This window comes from Symphalangus syndactylus, chromosome 24 (genome assembly GCF_028878055.3).
Source record: "Symphalangus syndactylus isolate Jambi chromosome 24, NHGRI_mSymSyn1-v2.1_pri, whole genome shotgun sequence".
Classification (NCBI taxonomy): domain Eukaryota; kingdom Metazoa; phylum Chordata; class Mammalia; order Primates; family Hylobatidae; genus Symphalangus; species Symphalangus syndactylus.
Genome location: NC_072446.2, coordinates 45,474,546 through 45,497,108, shown reverse-complemented (window position 1 = coordinate 45,497,108; position 22,563 = coordinate 45,474,546). Strand labels below are relative to the sequence as shown.

The 22,563-nt window shown below is 51.7% G+C and overlaps 1 protein-coding gene across 3 annotated transcripts in view; it reads right to left on the bottom strand.

Annotated features, from left to right (window-relative positions):
* Window positions 1-1,479: 1,479 nt before the first annotated feature.
* The window catches only part of SMOX (spermine oxidase), a 38,658-nt gene continuing 17,574 nt past the window's right edge, over window positions 1,480-22,563 (bottom strand). Inside the window, exons 2-8 of one of the 3 annotated variants that reach the window (XM_055265805.2) lie at window positions 13,709-13,942; window positions 11,422-11,648; window positions 6,972-7,145; window positions 6,100-6,859; window positions 5,299-5,459; window positions 2,366-2,455; window positions 1,480-1,928 (exon numbers count right to left, since the gene is read on the bottom strand). In XM_055265805.2, the coding sequence (XP_055121780.2) occupies window positions 1,791-1,928; window positions 2,366-2,455; window positions 5,299-5,459; window positions 6,100-6,859; window positions 6,972-7,145; window positions 11,422-11,648; window positions 13,709-13,916 (1,758 nt within the window). In that variant the 5' untranslated portion in view covers window positions 13,917-13,942 and the 3' untranslated portion in view covers window positions 1,480-1,790. The remainder of the gene's footprint in view (window positions 1,929-2,365; window positions 2,456-5,298; window positions 5,460-6,099; window positions 6,860-6,971; window positions 7,146-11,421; window positions 11,649-13,708; window positions 13,943-22,563) is intronic. The other 2 variants (XM_055265806.2, XM_055265807.2) reach the window with 2 other exon arrangements.

Below are 22,563 nucleotides of genomic sequence, written 5' to 3'. Positions count from 1 at the left end.
AAAATGACTGTTCTTGAAGGTTCTGTGTGTGTGTGTATGTAGGTAGGTATATGTGTAGGGTGTAGAGGTGAGTGTACATAGGTGTGTGTACCTGTATATGTCATGTGGGTTATGTGTAAGGTGTAGTGGTGTGTGTATGTAGGTATGTGTTCCTATATATGTGGGGGAGTATACATAAGGGGGTAGGTGTGTCTTTTTACTCAGCAAAAAGAGAAGAAGTTTTTCTTTTTTTTAGAGACACCTGTAGAGATGGGGTCTCACTGTGTTGCCCAGGCTGGTTTCAAGCTCCCAGGCTCAAGCAATCCTCCTGCCTCAGCCTCCCAAAGTGGTGGGATCACAGGCATGAGCCACTATGTCCAGCCTAGGACCCTTTTCTAGATGCCTAGTATGTAAAGGAAAGTATTGATTGCTTTATATTTGGTGTGTGAATTATTCCTTAATACTGAGATGCTTGACAGCTTACATGTAAAGGATTACAAATAACACCTTCTTTTATTTTTCTGAGACAGGGTCTCACTCTGTCACCCAAGCTGGAGTGCAGTGGTGCAATCATGGCTCACTGCAGCCTCAGACTCCTGGGCTCAAGCGATCCTCCCACCTTGGCCTCCCAAAGTGTTGGGAGCACTGAACCCAGCTGAAGAGAAGAAAAATCTATCCCCCAATAAATGGCAGGCCTTAGGATATTCCCCCTGCCAAAAAATAAAGCCCAGAACGACCATCTGCCCAGAGGTTCAAAAGGAGGCCACCCCAGGGGCCAGACCCACAGCCCAGTGGCCAGGTGACACTAATTAACCATGAACAGGCTAGGCACGGTGGCTCACGCCTGTAATCCCAGCACTTTGGGAGGCCAAGGAGGGTGGATCACCTGAGGTCAGGAGTTCAAGACCAGCCTGGCCAAGATGGTGAAACTACAAAAATACTAAAAATACAAAAATTATCCAGGCGTGGTGGTGGGCACCTGTAATCACAGCTACTCAGGAGGCTGAGGCAGAGAATTGCTTGAACCCAGGAGGCAGAGGTTGCAGTGAGCCGAGATTGTGCCATTGCACTCCAGCCTGGGCGACAGAGCGAGATTCCGTCTCAAAAAAAAAAAAACAATGAACATACCTAGGCTTGGCATGGAGCCACCACCACTGGGGTCCCCACCACAGAACTCCTTTACTCCAGGCAGCATGTCACTCAGTTAAACTCAGAGAAGTCCAGCAAAAAAAAGGGCCAGCAGGCAGACTCAGGCCAGACCTGAAGGAGCAGGTGTACAGTGAGAGGCCCGTATTCCTGAGTGGCCTTACTGGCAGGAAGGTAAACACCCCAACAGATGGGGGGAGGGGACACCCCTTCCAGTAAAAGCAGCACCTTCCCTCTGGGGACACAGCCAGGCCAGGGCTCCCCAACCTTCTCCCTCTCACTCAAAGGCGGTGTGACAGAAATAAACACACACACATACACAGAGGCTGAGAAAACCAGAGAGAAGCTGAGGGGCAGGGGAGGGAGCCTTTTTTATTATCCCAAAATGCAAAGTATTGAAGGCACTTACAATAACAAGGTGGGACAGAGGGTAGGCAAGGGGGGCGTGGGATCCAGCACAGAGTAACTCAACGGCCCACCTGCTCACCGCCCAGCCTGGAGAAAAAGAAAAGCTACAGGGCCAGGTCCGAAGGCAGTCAGGGCGGCTAGCTCTACAGAAGATAAAAATCCTTTCTACAGAGGATCAGGAAGGCAGGAGCACACGGCAGCAAGGGGCAGGCTGGAGGTCACGAGTTAGTGGCTCTTCTCAGCAGCGAGGACAGCTCTCAGGTCCCCTGCTGGAAGAGGTCTCGGTACATCTCGATGAGGCGGGCAGCCTCACGCTGGCCAGACAGCAGAGCACCGTGGGTGGTGGAATAGTACTTGCGGTGGGTGGCCTCACCAGAAAACAGCACCTGCATGGGCTGGGGGGCGGGGATGGGGAGGTCAGGGTGCAGGAGCAGCAAAGGCCAGAAGGCCACAAGGCCACCCCTCTCCACCAGAACCTCCCATCCCAATGACAAATTAGAGAGGCTCTGAGACACAGGTGCTGTTGCTTCCACAGGATGAAGAGCTGCCCATCCTATCTGGCCACTTTCCCCTGCTTCTTCCCTCAGCTCTTTCTGTCTTGAGGCCATTAGGAGTCCCAGCTCTGTGGTCTCAAAGGCTCTTTGTGCCTCTTACTTGTGAACTTGAGGCACGTGGTTTAACCTCCCTAAGCCTTGCTTTTCTCATCTTCCAAATGGGTTTACACCACCTACTTCGGAGGGTGGTTGTAAGGATTAAGGGAAATCATGTATCTAAAGCACTTAGAACCTGGAAGAACAAAGCACTCAATAAAGTCGGTGGTAATTTGACAAACCTTTACGGCGCCCCTGTTAGCATCCAGGGGCTGTTCTGGGCACTTGGAAGAGAAAAGGTGACCAGGCTGCTGCTTTGTGGAGCTTCCACGCTGGTGAGGAAGCCAGACATGAAACCCAATTACTAAACAGCGTCATACGTGATGGAATGGGTGTTTGCATAAGGCGCCAAAAGCCCAGAAAAGAGGCCCAGTGTCGGGGGATCCCACAAAGCTTCCCAGAGGACAGGACCTTTGAACTGGTTCTCGGAAGATGCTGAGTGAACGGACAGGCAAAGGACATTTCAGACAGAGGGAAAGGTGGGGGCAAAAATGTACCAAAGCAGGCCTTGCTCGGGGGACAGTGAGAATTTTGGTACAGCCAGGGCTCGGCCTTAAGAAAGCAGGCTGTCTAGGTAAGGTCTAGGCAAGGTACAAATTCTTGCACCCCAAATTTGCATTTGGACTTTATCCTAGTTCCTCTCAAATTCAATGTGCAAGGTACCAGCTGTGGATCCTGATAGAATGCAGTTTTTATTTATTATTTTTGAGACAGTGTCTCACTCTACTGCCCCAGTTGGAGTGCAGTAACACGATCACAGCTCCACTGCAGCCTCAACCTCTTGGGCTCAAGCAATCCTCCCATCTAAGCCTCCTAAGTAGTTGGGACTACAGGCACACACCACCACACCTGGCTAATTTTTTTTTTATTTTTTGTTGAGATGGGGGTCTTACTTTGTTGCCCAGGCTAGTCTTGAACTCCTGAGCTCAAGTTCAGAGTTTGGCCTCCCATAGTGCTGGGATTATGGGCAGGAGCCTGTATCCCTGGCCAGAATGCAGAGTTTTTAATCCAGCAGGTCTGGGGTGGGCCGAGAGTCTGCATTTCTTTTTATTTATTTATTTATGTGTGTGTGTGTTGTGTGTGTGTGTGTGTGTGTGTGTGTGTGTGTGTGTGTTTAGGGCTGGAGGGGTTGTTGCTTTTTGGTTTTTGTTTTGAGACAGGGTCTCGCTCTGTCACCCAGGCTGGAGTGCAATGGCATGATCTCAGCTCACTGCAACCTCCGCCTCCCGGGTTCAAGCAATTCTCATGCCTCAGCCTCCCAAGTAGCTAGAACTACAGGTGTGCACCACCATGCCTGGCTAATTTTGTAGTTTTAGTAGAGACAGGGTTTCGCCATGTTGGCCAGGCTGAGAATCTGCATTTCTAACTAGCTCCCAGGTGAGGCTGGTACTGATCTACCTACCCTGAGTAGTGAGGCTGTATCCCACCACCAAGGAGCCCACAGAGGCTGTTACACTGAAAGGGGTGTTGTATACTGTGTCAGCCTTGACCTCCTGGGCTCAAGTGATCCTCCCACCTCAGCCTCCCAAGTAGCTGGGACCACTCCCACATCCACCCATTCTCCTCTTTCTCCTCAATAACGAAGTCCTGATTTTTAACTGCGTCCATTGCCATCCAGAATAAAAATGATACTGCCCAGCCTCTCTAGCAGCTAGGTGCAGTCATGTGTCTATGTTCTGGCCAATAAGCATTAAAGTGCACTGTTACTTAGAGACACAGCTGACTCAGCTCCAAGGGTTCCCTTCTTGCGATCTGCCTTTCCTCTTCCTTCCAGCTTAAGATGCAGATGTGAGAACTGGAGCTTCTGCAGCACTCTTGGACCACAAGATGGTCTTGAAGATGAGAGCCAGGTGCTAATGATACAGGATCCTGCTGCCTGCCTCCAGATTTCCTTTTGATTTTCCTTGTTTAAGTCACAGTTGTGTTTGCTTTGCTTTGCTTTTTGTTACATGCACTAGTCCTAACTGATGCAAGTGAAAAGAGAAGATTTGCTTTTTAGGAGGATGGCTGTGGCAGCAGAAAGGGCCTTTCTGAGGACCTCTCTCTCTCTTTAAACACCAGCCCTTTTCTCTCTCCTCTGAGCACAGTGGGGCAGGCACAGTAGATGCTGGTTGACTGAACTCTTCTTCACCAATTATACCAAATAATTGTTTTAAATACAACTCTGTTGAGTTTTAACATTTACTGTGTGTGTCTACTTGATGGGGGAAACTCAAAATCCACTTTATGGGAGCAAAAATATATATTTCAGATTTTTTTTTTTTTTTTTAGTGTACGGTTGGCATAATTGTGGAGCATCAGTAATCTAAACTTTATTTTCTAAAATATATTGGGAAAACATTTCTATTGAATCGGTGCTGTCCAATAAGACATTCCTATCACTATATAACTTACTATGGTAACCTCTAGCCACATGTGGCTATTGAACTTGAAATGTGACTAGCGCAACCAAGGAACAAAAACTTTACTATATTGGCCAAGGTTGGCGGCTCATTCCTATAATCCTAGCACTTCAGGAGGTTGAGGCGGGAGGATAGCTCGAGCCCAGGAGTTCAAGACCAGCCTAGCAGTATGATGAAACCCCATCTGTACCAAAAATAAATAAATAAATACAAAAATTAGCTGGACATGGTGGCATGCCGGCATGCCCGTGGTCCCGCTACTTGGGAGGCTGAGGTGGGAGGATCACTTGAGCCCAGGAGGTCAAGGCTGCAGTGAGCTGTGATCGCACCACTACACCCCAGCCTGAAGTGTAGACAGAGCAAGACTCTGTCTCAAAAAAGAAAAAAAAAATACTGTATTAATTTAAATTTTTAATAAATTAATTTAAATTGAAAGCGGCTGATAGCTACCATATTGGCCAGCCCAGCACGGAATAGCTCAGTTTTCATAACATCAAGAAAACATTTTAAGTTTCAATTTGATTCCATTTTTTCTTCCAGATATTAAGTGCACACTTTTCTCCTTGTGTTTTCTCTCATTACAGAAGCTACGACAACCCTGCCTCACCTGATCACCCCTTAGTGAACACTACCCTAGCCCTCCTCACCCTGGACCAGACACACATACAAAATACACCCACAACTCCCCTCCTCACCCCAAACGCCCCGCTTACCGCTGTCTTTGAGCTCTCCGTGTACGGCAGGGGCTTGGCCAGCTTCTCCACATCTGCTCCGCTGGAGCCCACCTGCGTGTATGAATAGGAGCCACGGAAGTAGGGGTTGCTGCCCCAGGCCGAGCGCAAGATTCGCCGAGGTTTTGGAATGTTGGGGTTCCCTGATGGGGGAGTCAGAAAAGCCAAGAGGAGGGAGGATAAGAAATGGCTGCATATGGAAGATGACCCCAAAGGGACAACCCCCCACCCCACCTCCAGGGCTCCGGGAGGACCAGACTGCCAGGGGTAGGCACGGAGGATAGAAGAGGAAGGAGGGAGGCTGGGGCTCGAGCTGTGTACCCACTCAGCACCTTCTGTGACCCCCAGCAAAACACTCCACCTTACTTTTCCTATCTATCTGAAAACACATGACACATAATCATGTTTCCCCGCCTAATGCCGGGGGTTCTTGTGAGGCCCTCCTGGAATAGTGGGTGAAAAATGTTGAGCTGAAAGACTCAGAGAGTAAAATGCAAATCCAGCTCTTAGCAACAGAGCACAATGGGCAGTGATCTGAGTGTTTTACCATCAGCCCTTAGAGGGAAGAGACACAGCGCCCATAATTCTGAGTGTTTCAAATTCTAAACTGTCAGCAATTGAAGAGCCTTTGGCTGAATGTGGCACCCTGCGGTGGCTCTCTCATGGGGCACAGCATCCGAGCTTCACAGTCTGGGGAGGAGAGAGCTGACATGGGTCCACCAGAGGAGGGCAGGTGAGGAAGAAGCAGGGTGGGGGAAGCGGGTCGTGGGGCACATGGTGCACCTGTGAACTGACGCAGCATCTCCGTGCAGATCTCGGCCACTGCCTCGTCATCACACTTCTCCATGACGAGGGCCTCCTCCCCGCAGATCCAGCCGCTCAGCACATGGCCGTAGCGCTCAGGCGGGTAGAGGACATCAAAGCCGCAGATCTTGCGGTACCAGAGCTCAGGTGGGTAGGTGAGGGTGTGGCTCTCCGCTTCGTCCTCCCACACAAACTGTAGGCTGTTGCACTCAGGGCCCCAGAAGGGCTCCTCGAATTCCAGAAAGATCTTGTCGGTGGTGCCAATGCCCAGGCGGTGGATGGCAGCCACCTTCTCTGTGGGCAGGCCTGGCCGGAAGAAACTGGTGTACTGCCTCTTCAGCACGCCCAGCGACACGGTCACAATCACATGGTCCGCCGGGATCAGCTCACAGTCCTCGCACTCCACCACCACCGGCCACTGCTCATCCTCATCCCACCTGCCCCCCCGGGGATCCTCTCCACCCTGGCCACCCTCCCCAGTGTCGTGATTGTGGTCGCCCTCACCCCGGGGCTCAATCTCAGGGCCTCTGGGGCGGGCTGAGGCCTGGTCCCAGTGAATGCAGCGGACAGGTTTCCCTAGCTGGATGATGTGGGCAGGGATGCCCTCCACCAGCAGCTCCACAACCCGCATGAAGCCCGAGGGGATGATGTGGTGAGCGCCGGGGATCTCGGTCCACTCCCCGAAGGCACTCAGGGACACCTCGTCCATGCTGTGTGAGCTGCTCTCACAGCTCTCCACCTGCGGGAAGACCCAAGGAGAAGCCAGGTGACCGCCAGGGTTGGGCAGGGGTAGGAGCAGCGCAGCCCTCCTCAGACCCAGACGCCCCCAGAATCCGTCTTCCTCAAGATACCTTCAGGTACTGCTGGATCATGGCGAGCTTCAGGCGCTTGGTAGCCTCTGGGTCGTCAGGGTCATTCCTGATGCGGTTACGCACCTCCTCTCGGGTGAACACCCCCACGCTATTTTGACTTTCAGCATTGACTGGTTTATCATGCCGGAAGAACTCCTGGGTCAAGTTATAGACCTGCCAGAGAGACCCCATGAGACTGAAAACACCTCATCACACCTCCATCACACCTCCATCTCAAACAGAAGCCCCGAACTCAGACCCACCAGTTCCCAGGTGTCCCCTGGATGCACCGAGCCCCTGGTCTCTGTCCCTTAGGGATCCGAGGTTGCACTCAATGCTGCACCAACAGCCAAGGCCCTGGGCAGCCACCTCCTCGCCTCTGACCTGTCAGAGAGGTGGGATGGGCCCCAGAGGCTTTCTTGCTGGGCCCTCGCTTAGGACAATGTGAAGCATTTCAGGCAGAGGGAACAGCAACCTCAAAGACGGAGAAGCAGTCAGGATCCTGAAGGGGTTTGGTTTTGCTGGAGGGGGCAGCAAGGAGAGAGGATCTGAGAGCCAACTTTGGAAAGGCAGGCAGGGTCCAGGGCATAAAGGACTGAGAGTTATTCTAAGGACTCTGGACTTGATCCAAGGCCCTGGCATCGCTGGAGGGCTGTGAGCAAAAAGGCGGCAGGATCATATGCCCACAGCTGTCATTCCCAGGACACCAGCTAATGGAGGCTCCTTGGCCGAGCCCTCTGTGGCTGAGCTGATGAATGGTTTGTTTCCCTTCCTAAAGTAAGTGTGGTCAGCACACATGTCTGGGAATTGTGTCTGCCCTGTCCCCCAGCCCTGGGCTAGGCCCTGAGGCCACAGGGTGAAGGAAGATGGCAAAGCACAGTGATGTCCACCACCCGCCGCCACCACCACCTCACTCGAGGGGAAGGCCTCCACCTGAGACACAAACATGAATTAAACTTATCTCTGGAGACTAAATTATAAAGAAGAAAGTGAGGGAAATTGTTTTGTCTTGCCTCCCTGCAATCAGGAGATGCTGAGTGGTGAGCCTTAGCTGGAGTCCTCAGCAAATTCTTCACCCAGGACCACTGCCAAGGGTCAGGCTTTCAATTTGCCTCCTCCCTGGGTTTTTCCCTTGGGTGATAACCAACGTGGTAGCCAGTCCTTAGCTTATGTTAACCAGAGGCCAAAATGCCCAGCTGAGGAGTAACAAATTTAGTCCATCGACATGACTCTTTGTATCAGCCACCAACTAGGGCAGCCTTCACCGAACATGGGTGTATCATATGGCACAGTCTCCTCTCCTGGGTTATTCGACACCTTCCCAATGTGACCCAAGGAAAATGGGACAGGTCTGTGACAGCTAATAATACTCACCCCAATTCTCATTAAGCACTTATCATTGGCTCTCATTCAATCCTCATAATACTATGAGGTAGGTACAACCATGACCATTTTACAGAAGAGGAAAGTAAGGCTCAGAGAGGCTCAATAACCTGCTCAAGATTCCACAGCTAATAAATGGTAGAACTGGTATTTGGTCAAGGCAGTCTTATTCCAGAAACTAAGCTCTAGATGATACTATTGTACAAACTCATTTATTTGTTAATAAATAAAATACATTCAAATGAGTGGCTCTTCAAAGTCATCATCTTTGGGGGCTGCATATTTATTATGAAGCCACACTGAGGCAAGGTTTCACGTGCTTAGAGCACACCTCCTCAGAATGGCCTCTAGGATTGATTAAAAGCCACACAGAGAAATCTTGACATCATGGTTACGCCTTATCCTTTTGACTCAAAACATCACCACCCAGATAATCCACCATATCCACTCCATATCCACAATGCACACTCTTGACTTTCAAAAATTAAACCCCCAGCAGAATTTGATGACGATCTACTTTTAAAGGCATTTAAAAGAACAAACCATGGGTCCTGAAAGTCATTTTCAAGAGGCATCTATGTTTGAATCACTCACAATAACCTGGGAATCAGGCTGGGGCTGATTTCCGGCAGAACAGAAAGGTCTACTTTGAAGAATACTAGTTCTTATTTGACCCATTAACAATTCAGTCTCTTTGCACATGAGTGAGAATGCACAATACAATGGACTGCACACAACGTACCTTGTTGGTGCACACACACCACACCGAGTGTGCCTGTCCTCCATAGAGCAGGGACCACCCCAAAGCAAGGGTCATGTCTCCTTTCTCATGCCCAAGAGATTAGAAAATGCACAATAGGCTGGGCGCGGTGGCTCAACGCTTGTAATCCCAGCACTTTGGGAGGCCGAGGTGGGCAGATCACCTGAGGTCAGGAGTTCGAGACCAGCCTGACCAACATGGAGAAACCCCGTTTCTACTAAAAATACAAAATTAGCTGGGCATGGTGGTACAGGCCTGTAATCCCAGCTACTCAGGAGGCTGAGGCAGGAGAACCACTTGACCCCGGGAGGCGGAGGTTGCAGTGAGCTGAGATCGTGCCATTGTACTCTAGCCTGGACAACAAGAGTGAAACTCCGTCTCAAAAAAAAAAAAAAAAAGAAAGAAAAGAAAATGCACAATAGATGTTTGCTGGCCAAATTACTGAGCTGGAGTGAAGGGTCATTACACCATAAATGACAAGCTATCAGATGACAGGGCCTACACATTACTTTGCTTGTTCAGTGCAGTTCACACAGCTAAAGAATACTAACAATATTAATAATTTTTTAAAAATCAGAATAAAACAAGGATGTGTGCCATTGCCACTTCTATCCAACACTGCACTGAGATACTAACCAGTGCAATAAGGCAAGAAAAAAATAAAACTGTCTACAGCTGTGCTATCCAATGCAGTAGCTACTAGACACCTGTAGCAATTTAAAATTAAGAAATTAGGCCAGGCGCGGTAGCTCACACCTGTAATCCCAGCACTTTGGGAGGCCAAGGTGGGCTGATCATGAAGTCAGGAGTTCGAGACCAACCTGAACAACATGGTGAAACCCCATCTCTACTAAAAATACAAAAATTAGCTAGGCATGTCGCATGCCTGTAATCACAGCTACTCAGGAGGCTGAGGCAGAGAGTCGCTTGAACCAGAGAGGTAAAGCTTGCAGTGAGCTGAGATCACACCACTGCACTCCAGCCTGGACGACAGAGCGAGACTCCATCTCAAAAACAAACAATAACAACAAAAAATTAAATATTCAGTTCCTCAGTTTTACTTGCATCATTTCAAGTGCTCAAGAGCCAAATGTGGCTAGTGACTACCACACTGCAGAGCACAGGTCTAAAACATCACCATCACTGTGGAAAGTTCTATTGGATAAATGCTGGTCTAATGACTAGAAAGGAAAAAAAGACAAAATTCTCATCTTTTCTGTAGAGTTATATACATAAATTCCAAAATATTATTAGAATATAAATTAATATAATTAACATAATAGATATATTATTAGAATTAAAAATAATTTAGCAAGGTAAATCAATATATAAAAATCAATTCTATTTCTATATATCAGAAACAATTAGAAAATAAAGTTTTTAAAAATTACTATTTATGGGCCGGGCGCGGTGGCTCACGCCTGTAATCCCAGCACTTTCGGAGGCCGAGGCGGGCGGATCACGAGGTCAGGAGATCGAGACCATCTTGGCTAACACGGTGAAACCCCGTCTCTACTAAAAATACAAAAAATTAGCCGGGCGAGGTGGCGGGCGCCTGTAGTCCCAGCTACTCGGGAGGCTGAGGCAGGAGAATGGCGTGAACCCCAGGGGGCAGAGCCTGCAGTGAGCCGAGATCGCGCCACTGCACTCCAGCCTGGGCGACAGCGAGACTCCGTCTCAAAAAAAAAAAAAAAAAAAAAAATTACTATTTATGGCCAGGTGTGGTGGCTCACACCTGTAATCCCAGCACTTTGGGAGGCCGAGGCAGGCAGATCACGAGGTCAGGAGTTCAAAACCAGTCTGGCCAACACAGTGAAACCCTGTCTCTATTAAAAATACAAAAATTAACCAGGCGTGGTGGCGCGCGCCTGTAATCTCAGCTACTTGCTTGGGAGGTGGAGGCAGGAGAATTGCTTGAACCCAGGAGGCGGAGGTTGCAGTGCGCTGAGATCGCACCACTGCACTCCAGCCTGGGTGACAGATCTAGACTCCGTCTCAAAAAAAAAAAAAAAAAAAAACTACTACTTATAAGAGTATCCAAAAACAACAGCAACAACCATCACCACCACCCCCACATACCTAGTAATAAATCTAACAAAAGACGTTTAAGGACTTTTTAAAGGAATATTTAATCACATGTATCAATCTCTTGCCTAGTACTTTCCCACTGAGTATCTTCATTTTACCCTCACATTATCCTGGTTTTCCAAATGCAGGGCCCAGGGAGTGTGCAGAGACATGACCAGAATCACAGACCTCCCAGGTCTCCCCATGCCCTTATGCCCAGCTACTCTGCTCACACCGCACCTCGTTGTATAAATCGCTGAATTCCTCAACCACGTCCTTGGGGATCCTGCGGCCGTGGTTGGTAAGGTAGCAGGCCACGCCATTCTTGGAATAGAGGCTGATGCGGCCCACGCTGCGTTCCCCATCGGTTGTCTCTTCCAGGAGGCCGTTGGCTTCTGCTAGATGATAGATAGGGTTCCCATGGGAGCCATGGATCCAGGTGGCTCCCAGCTCAAAGGTGGCGTGTCCTGAGGGTGACAACAGCAGGCCCTTAGAGGCTTAGGGACTTCTCCAGAGAGGGCCAGCACTGCTTCCCCCTCCTTCCTCCAAGAGGGTCTTTCCACCCCTACAAGAGGGCAGGGAAGAGCTTGAACTTCCACCGCTGGCAACCAATGAAGGTCCTCAGTGAAAAGTTCCCACTGAAAACCACCTTATAGCTAAGATAACTGCCACCTTGGATGACTCTGTGATTTGTCCCAGAGTCACCTTACTGGACCAGTTAGAAGGCTCTTCTTTTTCAGTCCCACCTTTTTCTCAGGTAACACCAGATATCAGACCCCACTTCCTCACTGGTGCCTCCTCACCTGGGAGAAGCACTGTGGGTACCTGAGGGTCCCCACCTGGCCTTTTTTCAATTCTTCAACATCCCCAGTGGCTCCAAGATCTAAAGCATTTCCCAGACAGAAAATGACTCCCTCCAAATTCAGCATAGGGCAGGAGAGAAGTGCAAACATCCCAGTTTGCAAGATTCCCCCAAAAAGCAATCTAAAGCACACTTCCAGGGAAAGTAAAGCCTTCTACATCCTTGGACACAGTACAAAAAACCCTGAGAGCCAGACTGGGGCAGGGGGCATCTCGTGGGTCCAAGTTGGGATGGCCTGGGAACTAGGTCTACTACCCCATCCCCAGCCAAGGTATCATATGCTCTGAGGCAAGTTGCCTCTGTGCCTGGGCCTCAGTTCCTTCTTCTAATGCTGCAGAAACTGTCTCCTTCTCCCATTCCTCTCCATCCCTACCTAGCTCCCAGGGAAGCTAAAACAATGAAAGGAAAATAGAAATTTTGGGGGGTGTTTTGTTTTGTTTTTGCAGGCCTGCTTCAAGATATATGTGGTACATTTTTTGCCAAGATAGTCACAGTGATTCCTCCTATCTTTGTACACACACCCCTTTGCAACGTGACTTTGCCATTCCTCCCATGAGAAGGTGGAGTCTGTTTCCCTGCAGACACTCTTGTGTGTGCCAGGGGAAAAGGGACAACTTTAGGTATGCCTTGCAGGAAATGCTGTAGGGGAAGACACTTAAGGCAATCAAAGTTTCTACAAGAGGCCCAGGCAGGCGGATCACCTGAGGTCAGGAGTTCAAGACCAGCCTGGCCAACATGGTGAAACGCTCATCTCTACTAAAAATACAAAAATTAGCCAGGCGTGGTGGCACACACCTGTAATCCCAGCTACTTGGGAGGCTGAGGCAGGAGAATCTCTTGAATCCCAGAAGCGGAGGTTGCAGTGAACCAAGATCATGCCACTGCACTCCAGCCTGGGTGACAGAGCGAGACTCTGTCTCAAAAAAAAAAAAAAAAAAAAAAAAAATTCCTCTAGAGGATCAATGTAGCCACACATTCCAGGCCATGTGTGGTCTTACTGGGTCATTTTCATGGTTTCTACCCACCCAACCCCTCAATGGTCAGACCCCCCACCCCCACCCCAGTTGGGAAGCCCTCACCTAGGGATTTCGGGCAATTTCCCCACTCTCTGAGATCCCTGGCAAAGTCTGCCCACCCCTAGGGCAAGTCTCTTACCTGGCTTCTTTCTCCAGGGTCCTCGTTGCTCTGCAACCTAGACAGATCCACTTCTCAGATTATCCCAAGACCTGCCCATCACACACGGAGGCCCAAAATCCCCTTTCATCTCTGCTAACCCAGGATCCTACTGCTCCAGGGCTAGCTCTTAGTCATGTTATACTAATTCACAATCAAAAGTTAACAACTACTAGGACCTTGCAGAAGAATTTCACTTCTTGTGAAATAGAAACTTGCCCACTCAGTACCAAGAGAGCTTGGGTGTCCACTCGCTCCTAAACACTGTGAACACTAGGTCAGAAGCAAGCCAGCATTCTCCACAAGTGAAAGTCAGCCCACCTCAGAGGGCTGCCACGAGGAGCAAAGGAAGCTTCTGGAAAACGCCCAGGCAGGATGCATGATGGAACATTTATCCCAGAAGCTAAAATAATGAGATTTCAGGCAGAGCCGGGAATTAGGAGACTAAAGGTGACCTGGGGAGGTGGCTGGGCTGGATTGGGTGGCACTTACCAAGTTTCACACTCTGCACACGGCCTCCGATGTGGCTGGAAGCCTCAAGCACAGTGACATCCGTGAAGCCCTGCTCAAGAAGTGCTTTGGCTGCAGCCAGGCCAGCCAAGCCAGCGCCGATCACCACCACACGAGGCTGTCCCCTTCTCCGTAGGCCACGACTGAGAGGGTCATCCGCACTGTCGCCACTGGATTCACAACTTTGCATACCGTCCGCGCTCACCTTCTAGGAACCTGCAGGGGGAGGAGGTATCACAGCTTAGTGGCTCTGCTTTCACTTCCCACCTGCCCCAAGGGACACTCAGGGCTTTCATCACACTCTGCCCTCTGTTGTGGGTGGGGAGACCTGGAGTCCTCTCCCTCCCTCTCTGAGGACCTGGACAAGAAGAGCCACCTTCAAAGGGGCAGGGAGGGAGGGAAGAATAAATAAAGGAAGGTGGCAGAAAGGGAGGAAAAAAGGAAGAAAGGGAGGGAAGGAGTAAGAAAGGGAGGGATGCATTTTGGGTCCCCACCAGCAGGCAGGAGACCTGGGAGCCCATCTTAAGCCCCTGAAATTCTCAATCCCACCCCCAAACTTGTTAGGCATTGCTTCTTCCCTGACCACAGGCCCCAAAGTGGAGATGAGAGGCAGCCAGTGAGGAGATGACCAAGAAGGCCACAGTCAGGAGAGACTGGGACTTGGGGCTGCTGATTCTGGACCAGCTCAGCATGGCATAGCTGCTGTGGTCCACCTGGTGCCAATACCAGGATGCTCACACAGACCCCAGATACTTGCCTGGACCCCAAGATACTCACACAGACCCCAGGATACTTGCCTGGACCCCAAGATACTTGCATGGACCCCGGATACTTGCCTGGACCTGAAGATACTTGCATGGACCCCAAGATACTCACACAAACCTCAGGATACTCACACAGATCCCAGGATACTTGCACACACAACCCTGAACCCTCTGCTCTCCCTCCTTTGCCTGGCTTCTCCCTGGCACTCTTTCTCTCTTTCCCTTGCCCCTTCTCTTGTCTCTGGCTTTCTGTTGGTCTTTCACAGCCTCAACGAAGTGGCAATTTGGTGGGCAGGACATAGTCCCGCCCTCCCCCAAGAAAGCACCACGAGGCCTGCATCCAACAAGCCTGCTATTCCGGGTAGGTTGTTTTCCCAGCCACCCAGTCCCTCAGCCACCACAAAGCAGCAAGGAGCCCAGGAAACAGTGGACCAAGAGGACCCGTGGCACCAGAGGCCAGACATGAAATTGACAGTTACACTAAGCCAGTTTGCTCAGAGACGCCAGACTAGGGGAGCTGATGGCTGGGAGGCCAAGGGGGTCCCCAAATCTGGCCCCAGGGCTAGGAGAGGCTGCTTTTCTCTTCCCAGAATGACCCGGAGGGTTTGGAGGTATCTGGGGGCCACCCTGAGGAACCACTCAGCTCAGATGCTGTCCCTGTTCCTTCCCTGATTCAAGCAATTTAGATTCCAGTTGTCTTTGCTGAGGTTTAAGTGGCAGAAGTTGCAGAATCTAATAGTATCCAGGATCTAACAGGGAACAAATGTGGGTGGAAGGTGGCTGCCGGACAGCAAACAAGGGGCACTGTCACCCATACCTAATAAAGCTGCGCATAACTGTTCCCATGACATAGCAATCCCACTCTTAAGAATACACCCAACAGAAAGAGGGCACATTCCACCAAAGACACATGTTAAAGAGTGTGCACAGCAGCTATACTCATAACAGCCTGAAAATAAAAACACCCCACAGCTCTATCAGCAGGAGAACAGAGACATACGGTGCTGTATGTAGCATATCCATACCACGGACTATTCTTCAGCAATAGATAGAACCCAACTACTTATACTCCCAACCACATAGATGCACCTCAATCACACACTGAGCAAAAGAAGCCAGAGACAAGGGCACGGACTGTATGACTTCATTCACACGAAGCTCAGGAAGAGGCAAACTCAATCTGTGAAGCCAGAGGTCAGAAGAGAGGTTAGGAGGCAGGGAGATGACTGAAGGGGGCAGGAGGGGCCTTTCTGGGGTAGAGGGAATAAATATCTTAATCTGAAGGGTGGGTACCCAGTGCACGTATGAAGATTCGCTGAGCTGCACAGTTGAGATATGTGTAATTCACTGTATGTATCTACATAGACCTCACTAACAAGAGTCATTCCTGTCCTCCAATCAGTCCGTCAAAGGCTGCCACACTGACTTTCTTCTCCATGCATTTCAGGGTCTGACCACTGAGGTTTCTATCCCGCTTGGAACCGCAGCGTCCTTAACATCACTTAAGTGACATGGGTGAGCAAAGGAAGCTTTTTTCGAAATACTCTTAGGCTGAGAAGCTGCTCTTTGTGCCTCCCCCGCCCATTCCACCTGCCCCCGCGACGCCTGGGCCTGGACGGGAATCCTTCCTCCACCCCCCCACCCACCGTCCAGCCCCTAAAAGCCCTCCAAGTCTCCCTGAGACCCAGGCCCGCCAACTCCGTGCAGAATCGGTTCCCAAAAAGGCCGGTAGGTGGCGCCCGAGACCCGGAGCCCCATCCGGGCAGCCTCCTCTTCGGAGGCAAGGGCTCCGGCTCCCCTTCCCAGACAGCGGGTGTCGCGCTTTCACTGGTGATGAGGCGACGCCGGGAGCAGGGCAGCTCCGGCCCTTTCCTCCTCCCCGCCTCTGTCCTCTGACTCCCGTCCCTCTCCTCCCTCGCCCCAGAAATGCTAGGTCCTGCCTCCCTCCCGGGAGGACAGGGATCAGGGCTGGCTCCAGTCCTCCCCCACCCTACCCCAGGTTCTCCTTCCTGCAAACTAAATTTAGAGGTGAGGATGTGGCCGCCTGCATGGGGCGGGCGGGGAGGGTCAGCGGTGATGCCGCCGGATGTCTGCCAGCCGGGCCGGGACGCTGCGTCAGGTCGGTAAACACGCGGCGTGCTCCGGAGGGGCCGCGCCAGCTGCGACGGGGACGCCGCCACCCTGGGCACCCTGGACTGACGTGGCGCCACAACCCGCCCGGCGGGTCTGCCCCAGGCCACCCCACACACAGTCTCCTATCCACTACGGAAAGGGATGGCTGCAGTGGCTCTCACGCCTTACTGGTGGAACCCCTTCTTAAAAAGCTGCTATGGGGGTCAGGGTGTAGCAGGTATTAAACTAGGGGTCCCCCTTACCCCAGGCTCCCTGGAGCACCACCTCTGAAAACCAGGGGACCAGATAATCTCCAGCGTTGGGAAGCCAGGATAGGGGAACAGCGCTCGGTGCCAGCAGGGCCGTCCCAGCCAGCTACCTGCCTTCCCTGCTCCCAGAGCCATGCGTGGCCCGCTTGTCCTCACCGCTTCGTTGTGACCGTCAAATAAGGCCCTCCATGGATGTCACAAGACTGTCAACATTTTCAAGGGCCTCATGCATGAAAACAATTTGTCAAGTGCGGAAGCTACATCATGAGCAGACTGTCCTTGGAACAAGCTGTGGAATGGACCGTGGAATGAATGCAGGCAGCCACTCTGCCTCCAAGATCAGCACAGAAAGAACCCCCAGCTCCCTGCACCTGGTCTCAGAGACTTTGAATTCAGAGATCGCACATGGAATGCCATGCAAGTAAGCAGGGGCCACATGAGTCACCTGCATCCTGACCCTCACAGCTAATCCCACAGTCCTGTCCCTCCTCAGGCCCTGTCCCAGATAAGCCTGTCAATCCCCGATGCCTCCAGGAAGCCAGAGGAGCCCCCTACACAGCCCACAGAGGGCAGAGAAATGAGTCTGTCCTGTGGCCCTGATGTCATCCCATGGAGCTGGCACACCCTGGCCAGCAGCGTCCTTAACATCACTTAATCATCCCATGGAGCCAGCACACCCAGGGGTCCAACTGAAAGGGAGAGAGAGAACATAGCCAGGACACCTACTGTGTGCTAAATGCCTGGTGGGGCGTGGGGGCAGTAAGGGGCAACTTGTTCTCTGTTGGTGTGTGTCATCGTTTCCTTTCCCTTCTGGGTTTTGTTTTGTTTTGTTTTAATGTATGAGAAACTGCCTTATTGAGGAAGGAGAATCGCTTAAATGGTCCTCGGTGCCTGCCCTGTCCTTCTCTCGCCTTGGGGAAAGAAAGAAAGAAATAACATCCGCTCCTTGATCTGTATGCACAGGAGAAACAGAACACCCTGTACTTTTTGAGCAGATAAAGGAGAGAAGAAAAAAGTGCTGGCTCAGCCAGGCAGGGAAGAGGAGGAGGGCGGGCAACAGACACTTGCCTTCTTGCTCCTGCTTCCATGGCAAAGTGGGGGTGTGAGCCTCTTGCCCAGCGCCTGCACCCATGCCTTGAGTTTATTCTCCATGTCCCCAAGCAGGCAATGCCTGGGAGTGCCAAGAAATCAGGCCAGCCAGGGCATGAGTGCACCCCCCAGTCCCCTGGCAATTTCATCCAAGATACCACGCAGCCAGTTCTCCAGCCTGCAGGCCACCGCCTCCCCCAGCTGTCCAGAGCTGCCACCACCCTGACTGAAGTGTCCCAAGAAGCCACACTGGACACAGGAAGGCAGCAGGGTATGGAGAGAGGAAAAGAGGGAGGAAAAACCCCGTCCTGTGGCAGGGTTGCCAAAGACGGATGAATAGAATAAAGACTCAGAAGTCAGGTGACCAGAGTGGGCACGAGCCACCAAAGTTTGTGTGAACTGCCACTTCTTCATCCCATCCCTGGAACATCCTCCCCAATTCATTTTGACACCCTCAGAAATGTACACTCTAGTTGCAGTGAGCTGAGATGGCACCACAGCGCTCCAGCCTGGGCAACAGAGTGAGACCCTGTCTCAGAAAAAAAAAAGTGAAGAAATTTACACTCCAGCAAGTACCTTCTAATGGCCAAATACTAGAGACACGTGTTAGTCCTGGTCTCCAACGTTTGACCCTGCCAAGCCCCACTGGGAAATGCCCAGAACTAAACTGGGGGCACTGCCCAACTCCTGGCACTTTCCTCATTGAGGTCAAATTACAGGACCACCAAGCAGTCCCTAGGCTCAAATCTGGAGTCACCCTTAGTGGGAGACCCTCCTCATTCATCGGGTTAAGCCATGGCAACCCCACAGCCTGAATCATGTCACCTCCACCCCCAACTGCACCAGAAGCACCCTCCACCCCGCCTCCTCTATGTGAGCCTCACCCATGCGGGTCTCAATCTCCCAGCCCCATCCTCCAAGGACAAGCACAGCTGGGCATCTCGCTGGCCAGGGAATATAATTTAGCAATTCACGCAGCACCTACTATGTAGTAGGCCTGGGGAAGATCTCTGCACATCAGCCTTGCCCTCTGGACCCAGCTGGCCTTTCTAGCTTCAGTTCTCACTCACAACTCCCCCCCAAAACATACGCACAGACTCCCAACTTCACCAAAAGTCTGGAGCCTCCCCAGCCTAGCCCACCTGAAGGCCTGCAGGAAACAGCCTCCCTCATACACATCAGAGAAGCTGGTTCTGGGTTCTCTTAACATATGCACAGTCTTGTGTGATTTCAGGGCTGGGTGTTGCTCGAACCACCAGCAAGGCCTGCTCCATTACTGCTTCCTGAAGCAACAGACACCCTTGAAATGTGAGTCCCTCGTACTGGTTCTGCACTGTCACCTGCCCCCCAGCCTACCCCCAAAGCACAGGCATCTCACCCCAGGAAATTCTGTTGTCTGTTATCTCAAGAATGAGGCTGAAGCCCCACAGCCACAGAGCAGGCCTGAGGTCCCAGGCTAGACTGATGAGCCCCTGCCCAAGGTGAGCGCGGCCAAACCCTGTGAGTGAACCACAGTGGAATCAATCACCCAGCTGGGTGTGCGGTGCCCTTACTTTAACATTGAAGCCCACCTCAGAATCACCCAAAAATCAGCACATCACTTCCTCTCCAAGAGTGGCTACTGAAACAAAACAGTGCCAGGAGAGGCCAGCCTCCCGTACCCCACACCCTTCCAAGACGCCCCTCACAAGAGATAAAAATCTGGCCAGGTGTAGTCAGAGCCATTACAGGTGGTTCATGCCTGTAATCCCAGCACTTTGGGAGGCCAAGGTGGGAGGATCACTTGAGCCCAGGAGTTAAGAGACCAGCCTGGACAACATAGTGAGACCTAGTTTCTACTAAAAATTAAAAATTGCAAACATATTCAGACTGTCTGAAACATAAACAAAAAAAATAAAAATTAAAAAATCAGCCAGTTGTGGTGAAATGTACCTGTAGTCCCAGCTACACCGGAGACCAAGGAGGAAGGATGGCTTGAGCCTGGGAGTTCAAGGTTGCAATGAGCTATGATAGCGCCACAGCACTCTAGTCTGGGCGACAGAGCAAGGCCCTGTCTCTAAAATAAAATAACATAAAATAAAATAAAATAAAATAAAATAAAAATAAAATGGAGCATTAATTTTAAAAAGAGAGACAGAGCCAGGCATGGTGGCTCATGCCTGTAATCCCAGCACTTGGGGAGGCCGAGGCACGCAGATCAGTTGAAGTCAGGAGTTTGAGACCAGCCTGGCCAACATGGTGAAACCCTGTCTCTACTAAAAATACAAAAATTAGCCAGATGTGGTGGCAGGTTCCTGTAATCCCAGCTACTCGGGAGGCTGAGGCAGGAGAATCACTTGAACCCAGGAGGTAGAGGGTGCAGTGAGTCAAGATCGTGCCACTGCATTCCAGCCTGGGTGACAGAGCGAGACTCAGTCTCAAAAAAAAAAGAGAGAGAGAGAGAGAGACAAAACTCCTACCCATCTCTGGCCCCCTCTGAACACAGGCTACTCCCAAGTGTGCCTGAGCCCTGCCTTTTTCTCAAGGTCACCCCCGGATGAATTTCCTAATCCGTTTCCCAGAGAAGAAGAGTGAGGCTCCCAGGAAATTGGCCCACCTGGCTCACTTTGCCTGGCTCCCCTTGGGGCCCAGGACTCCGCCAGCTGAAGTGCCCCAAAATAGACCCAGCCCTTCCACCAGCCTCCTCCCTCTTCCAACCCCACATCTGCTCAAGAGACCTGTGCAGGGCTGTGGTGCCCTCGGCAGCAGGGGACAGCTCACTTGCCCCCTTCCTGACTAGCCTTGGGGACTTTAAACATCTCTTCCCAATGGAGACTTCTGGGCCCTGAGGGCAGCAGCCCCACCTCAGTTTTCCCATGACCCCCCACCCCGCCCTGCTCTTTCTCAGGTTTCTAACAGGAGGAGAGAGAGTGGGAGGGAAGCTGGGGAGCTGCTCCAGGGGCACATCTTTGGACTGCCTGGAAGTCTGGGGAGGGATTTGGATTCTTGAGGCCCCCCAGACAATGCAATTATTCTTCAAATGTAAAAACGCCCAGAAATCCCAGACCAGCTGCTTTGCACAACGGCCCAGACAAAGGGGCTCTGTGTCTGCGGCGAGGCTCCTCCCACCCCTCAACCAGGGAGGGGCTGGGCCCCAACTCCTCCCAGCCAGACCCTCCCCAGCCTCCTCACTCAGGCCGGCCAGGAAGTAAAAGGACTGCTGGGCCAGGCTGGGCTGCCACGGAGGCAGAAGGGGGATGCAGGTGTGGCGAACAGAGCAGGGGCAGCCCATGAGCCCAGGAGACAGAAGAGGAGGGAGAGAACATTGGCCCAGACCTGGGAATCAGGCCCCAGCTCAAGCTCTACCTTGCCAGGTGACCCCTGAGCCAGTGTCTTCCCTTCTCCAGGCCCCACTTGGCCAACACCTCTGAACTCACTCCAAGGACGCACCCTCTGCACCTCACCACCCGGGCACACTTGTCTAAGCCCTATCTGATATTTAAAGCTTGATTGGTCTTCAAGCTCTCCCATCCGTAAAATGGGGATAGGTACAGCTGACATGTAGGAAGATTAAATTAGCACAGGTAAAAGGTGTGGTCACTGCAAGGGTCATCTCGGAGAGGGCAGGAGAGGGAGGAGGATCCCCAAAGAGACCAGTACAGAAGTCACCTTTCCTAGGGCCCAGAGCTCTGTCTCACTTATGGAAGAACCCCAATCTTCATCTGAGCTCAGAACCCAGCCTTCGCCTTGGCCCCAACCCTACTATCAGGCTGGACCTTGGCACTGACATCATGCAGGCACCCCACATCTGTATCTGACTGACCCCAACCCAATACTGACTCGGCCTGAGCCCCTCAATCCTGACTCAGCCTGACCATCCTCCCCACTGTTGAGGGGAAGGCGGCCTCAGAGGTGGTGGCCATTAGCCAGCTCCAAGCTCATGAAAGGGAAAAGCTGTGGGAGCCCCTTTCAGCAGAGCCCCCGCCCCCAGCAATGTCCCCTGGCCCTCACGGGCCAAAAACAGGGAAGGGCTCCATCATCCTGCCTGGCACCCAGACTTCTTTCTAATTACATTGTCATTGCTACCCACATTTCTTCCCTAAAATCATAAAGTCCCTAAAAGCACAACTTTAAAAAGGCTTTGTAAGCGAATTTCAGATGAGAAGAAGGGAGCCAGGGGGCCTTGGCAGGCATGTGTTGCAAGGAGAGGCAGCCATTGATTCAGTGCATGGAGGGACAGAGCCAAAGACACGGCCCCCACAGGCACTGGGAGGCAAGAGCGGGAGGCCCCCGGGAGAGGTGAGCACTCTGGGGCCGTCTCTGTTTCCCTTGGTGTCCTGCATACCACCGAGGTTCATTGTTTCAGGACCCTTTTGCCTGGGAGGCATAAGGTGATTTTATAGCTCCCTGTAGGGGCAGACCCAGGAGACTACTCAGCTAGAAACCTAACTGGGGGTGGAGGAGGGGAAGAAAGCTCAGAAAGAAGCCAGAGAGGCTGGGAGGGCACAGTGGCTCACACCTGTAATTCCAGCACTTTGGGAGGCCAAGGCAGGAGGATTGCTTCAGTCTAGGAAGTCGAGGCTACAGTGAACCATGATCACACCACTGCACTCCAGCCTGGGAG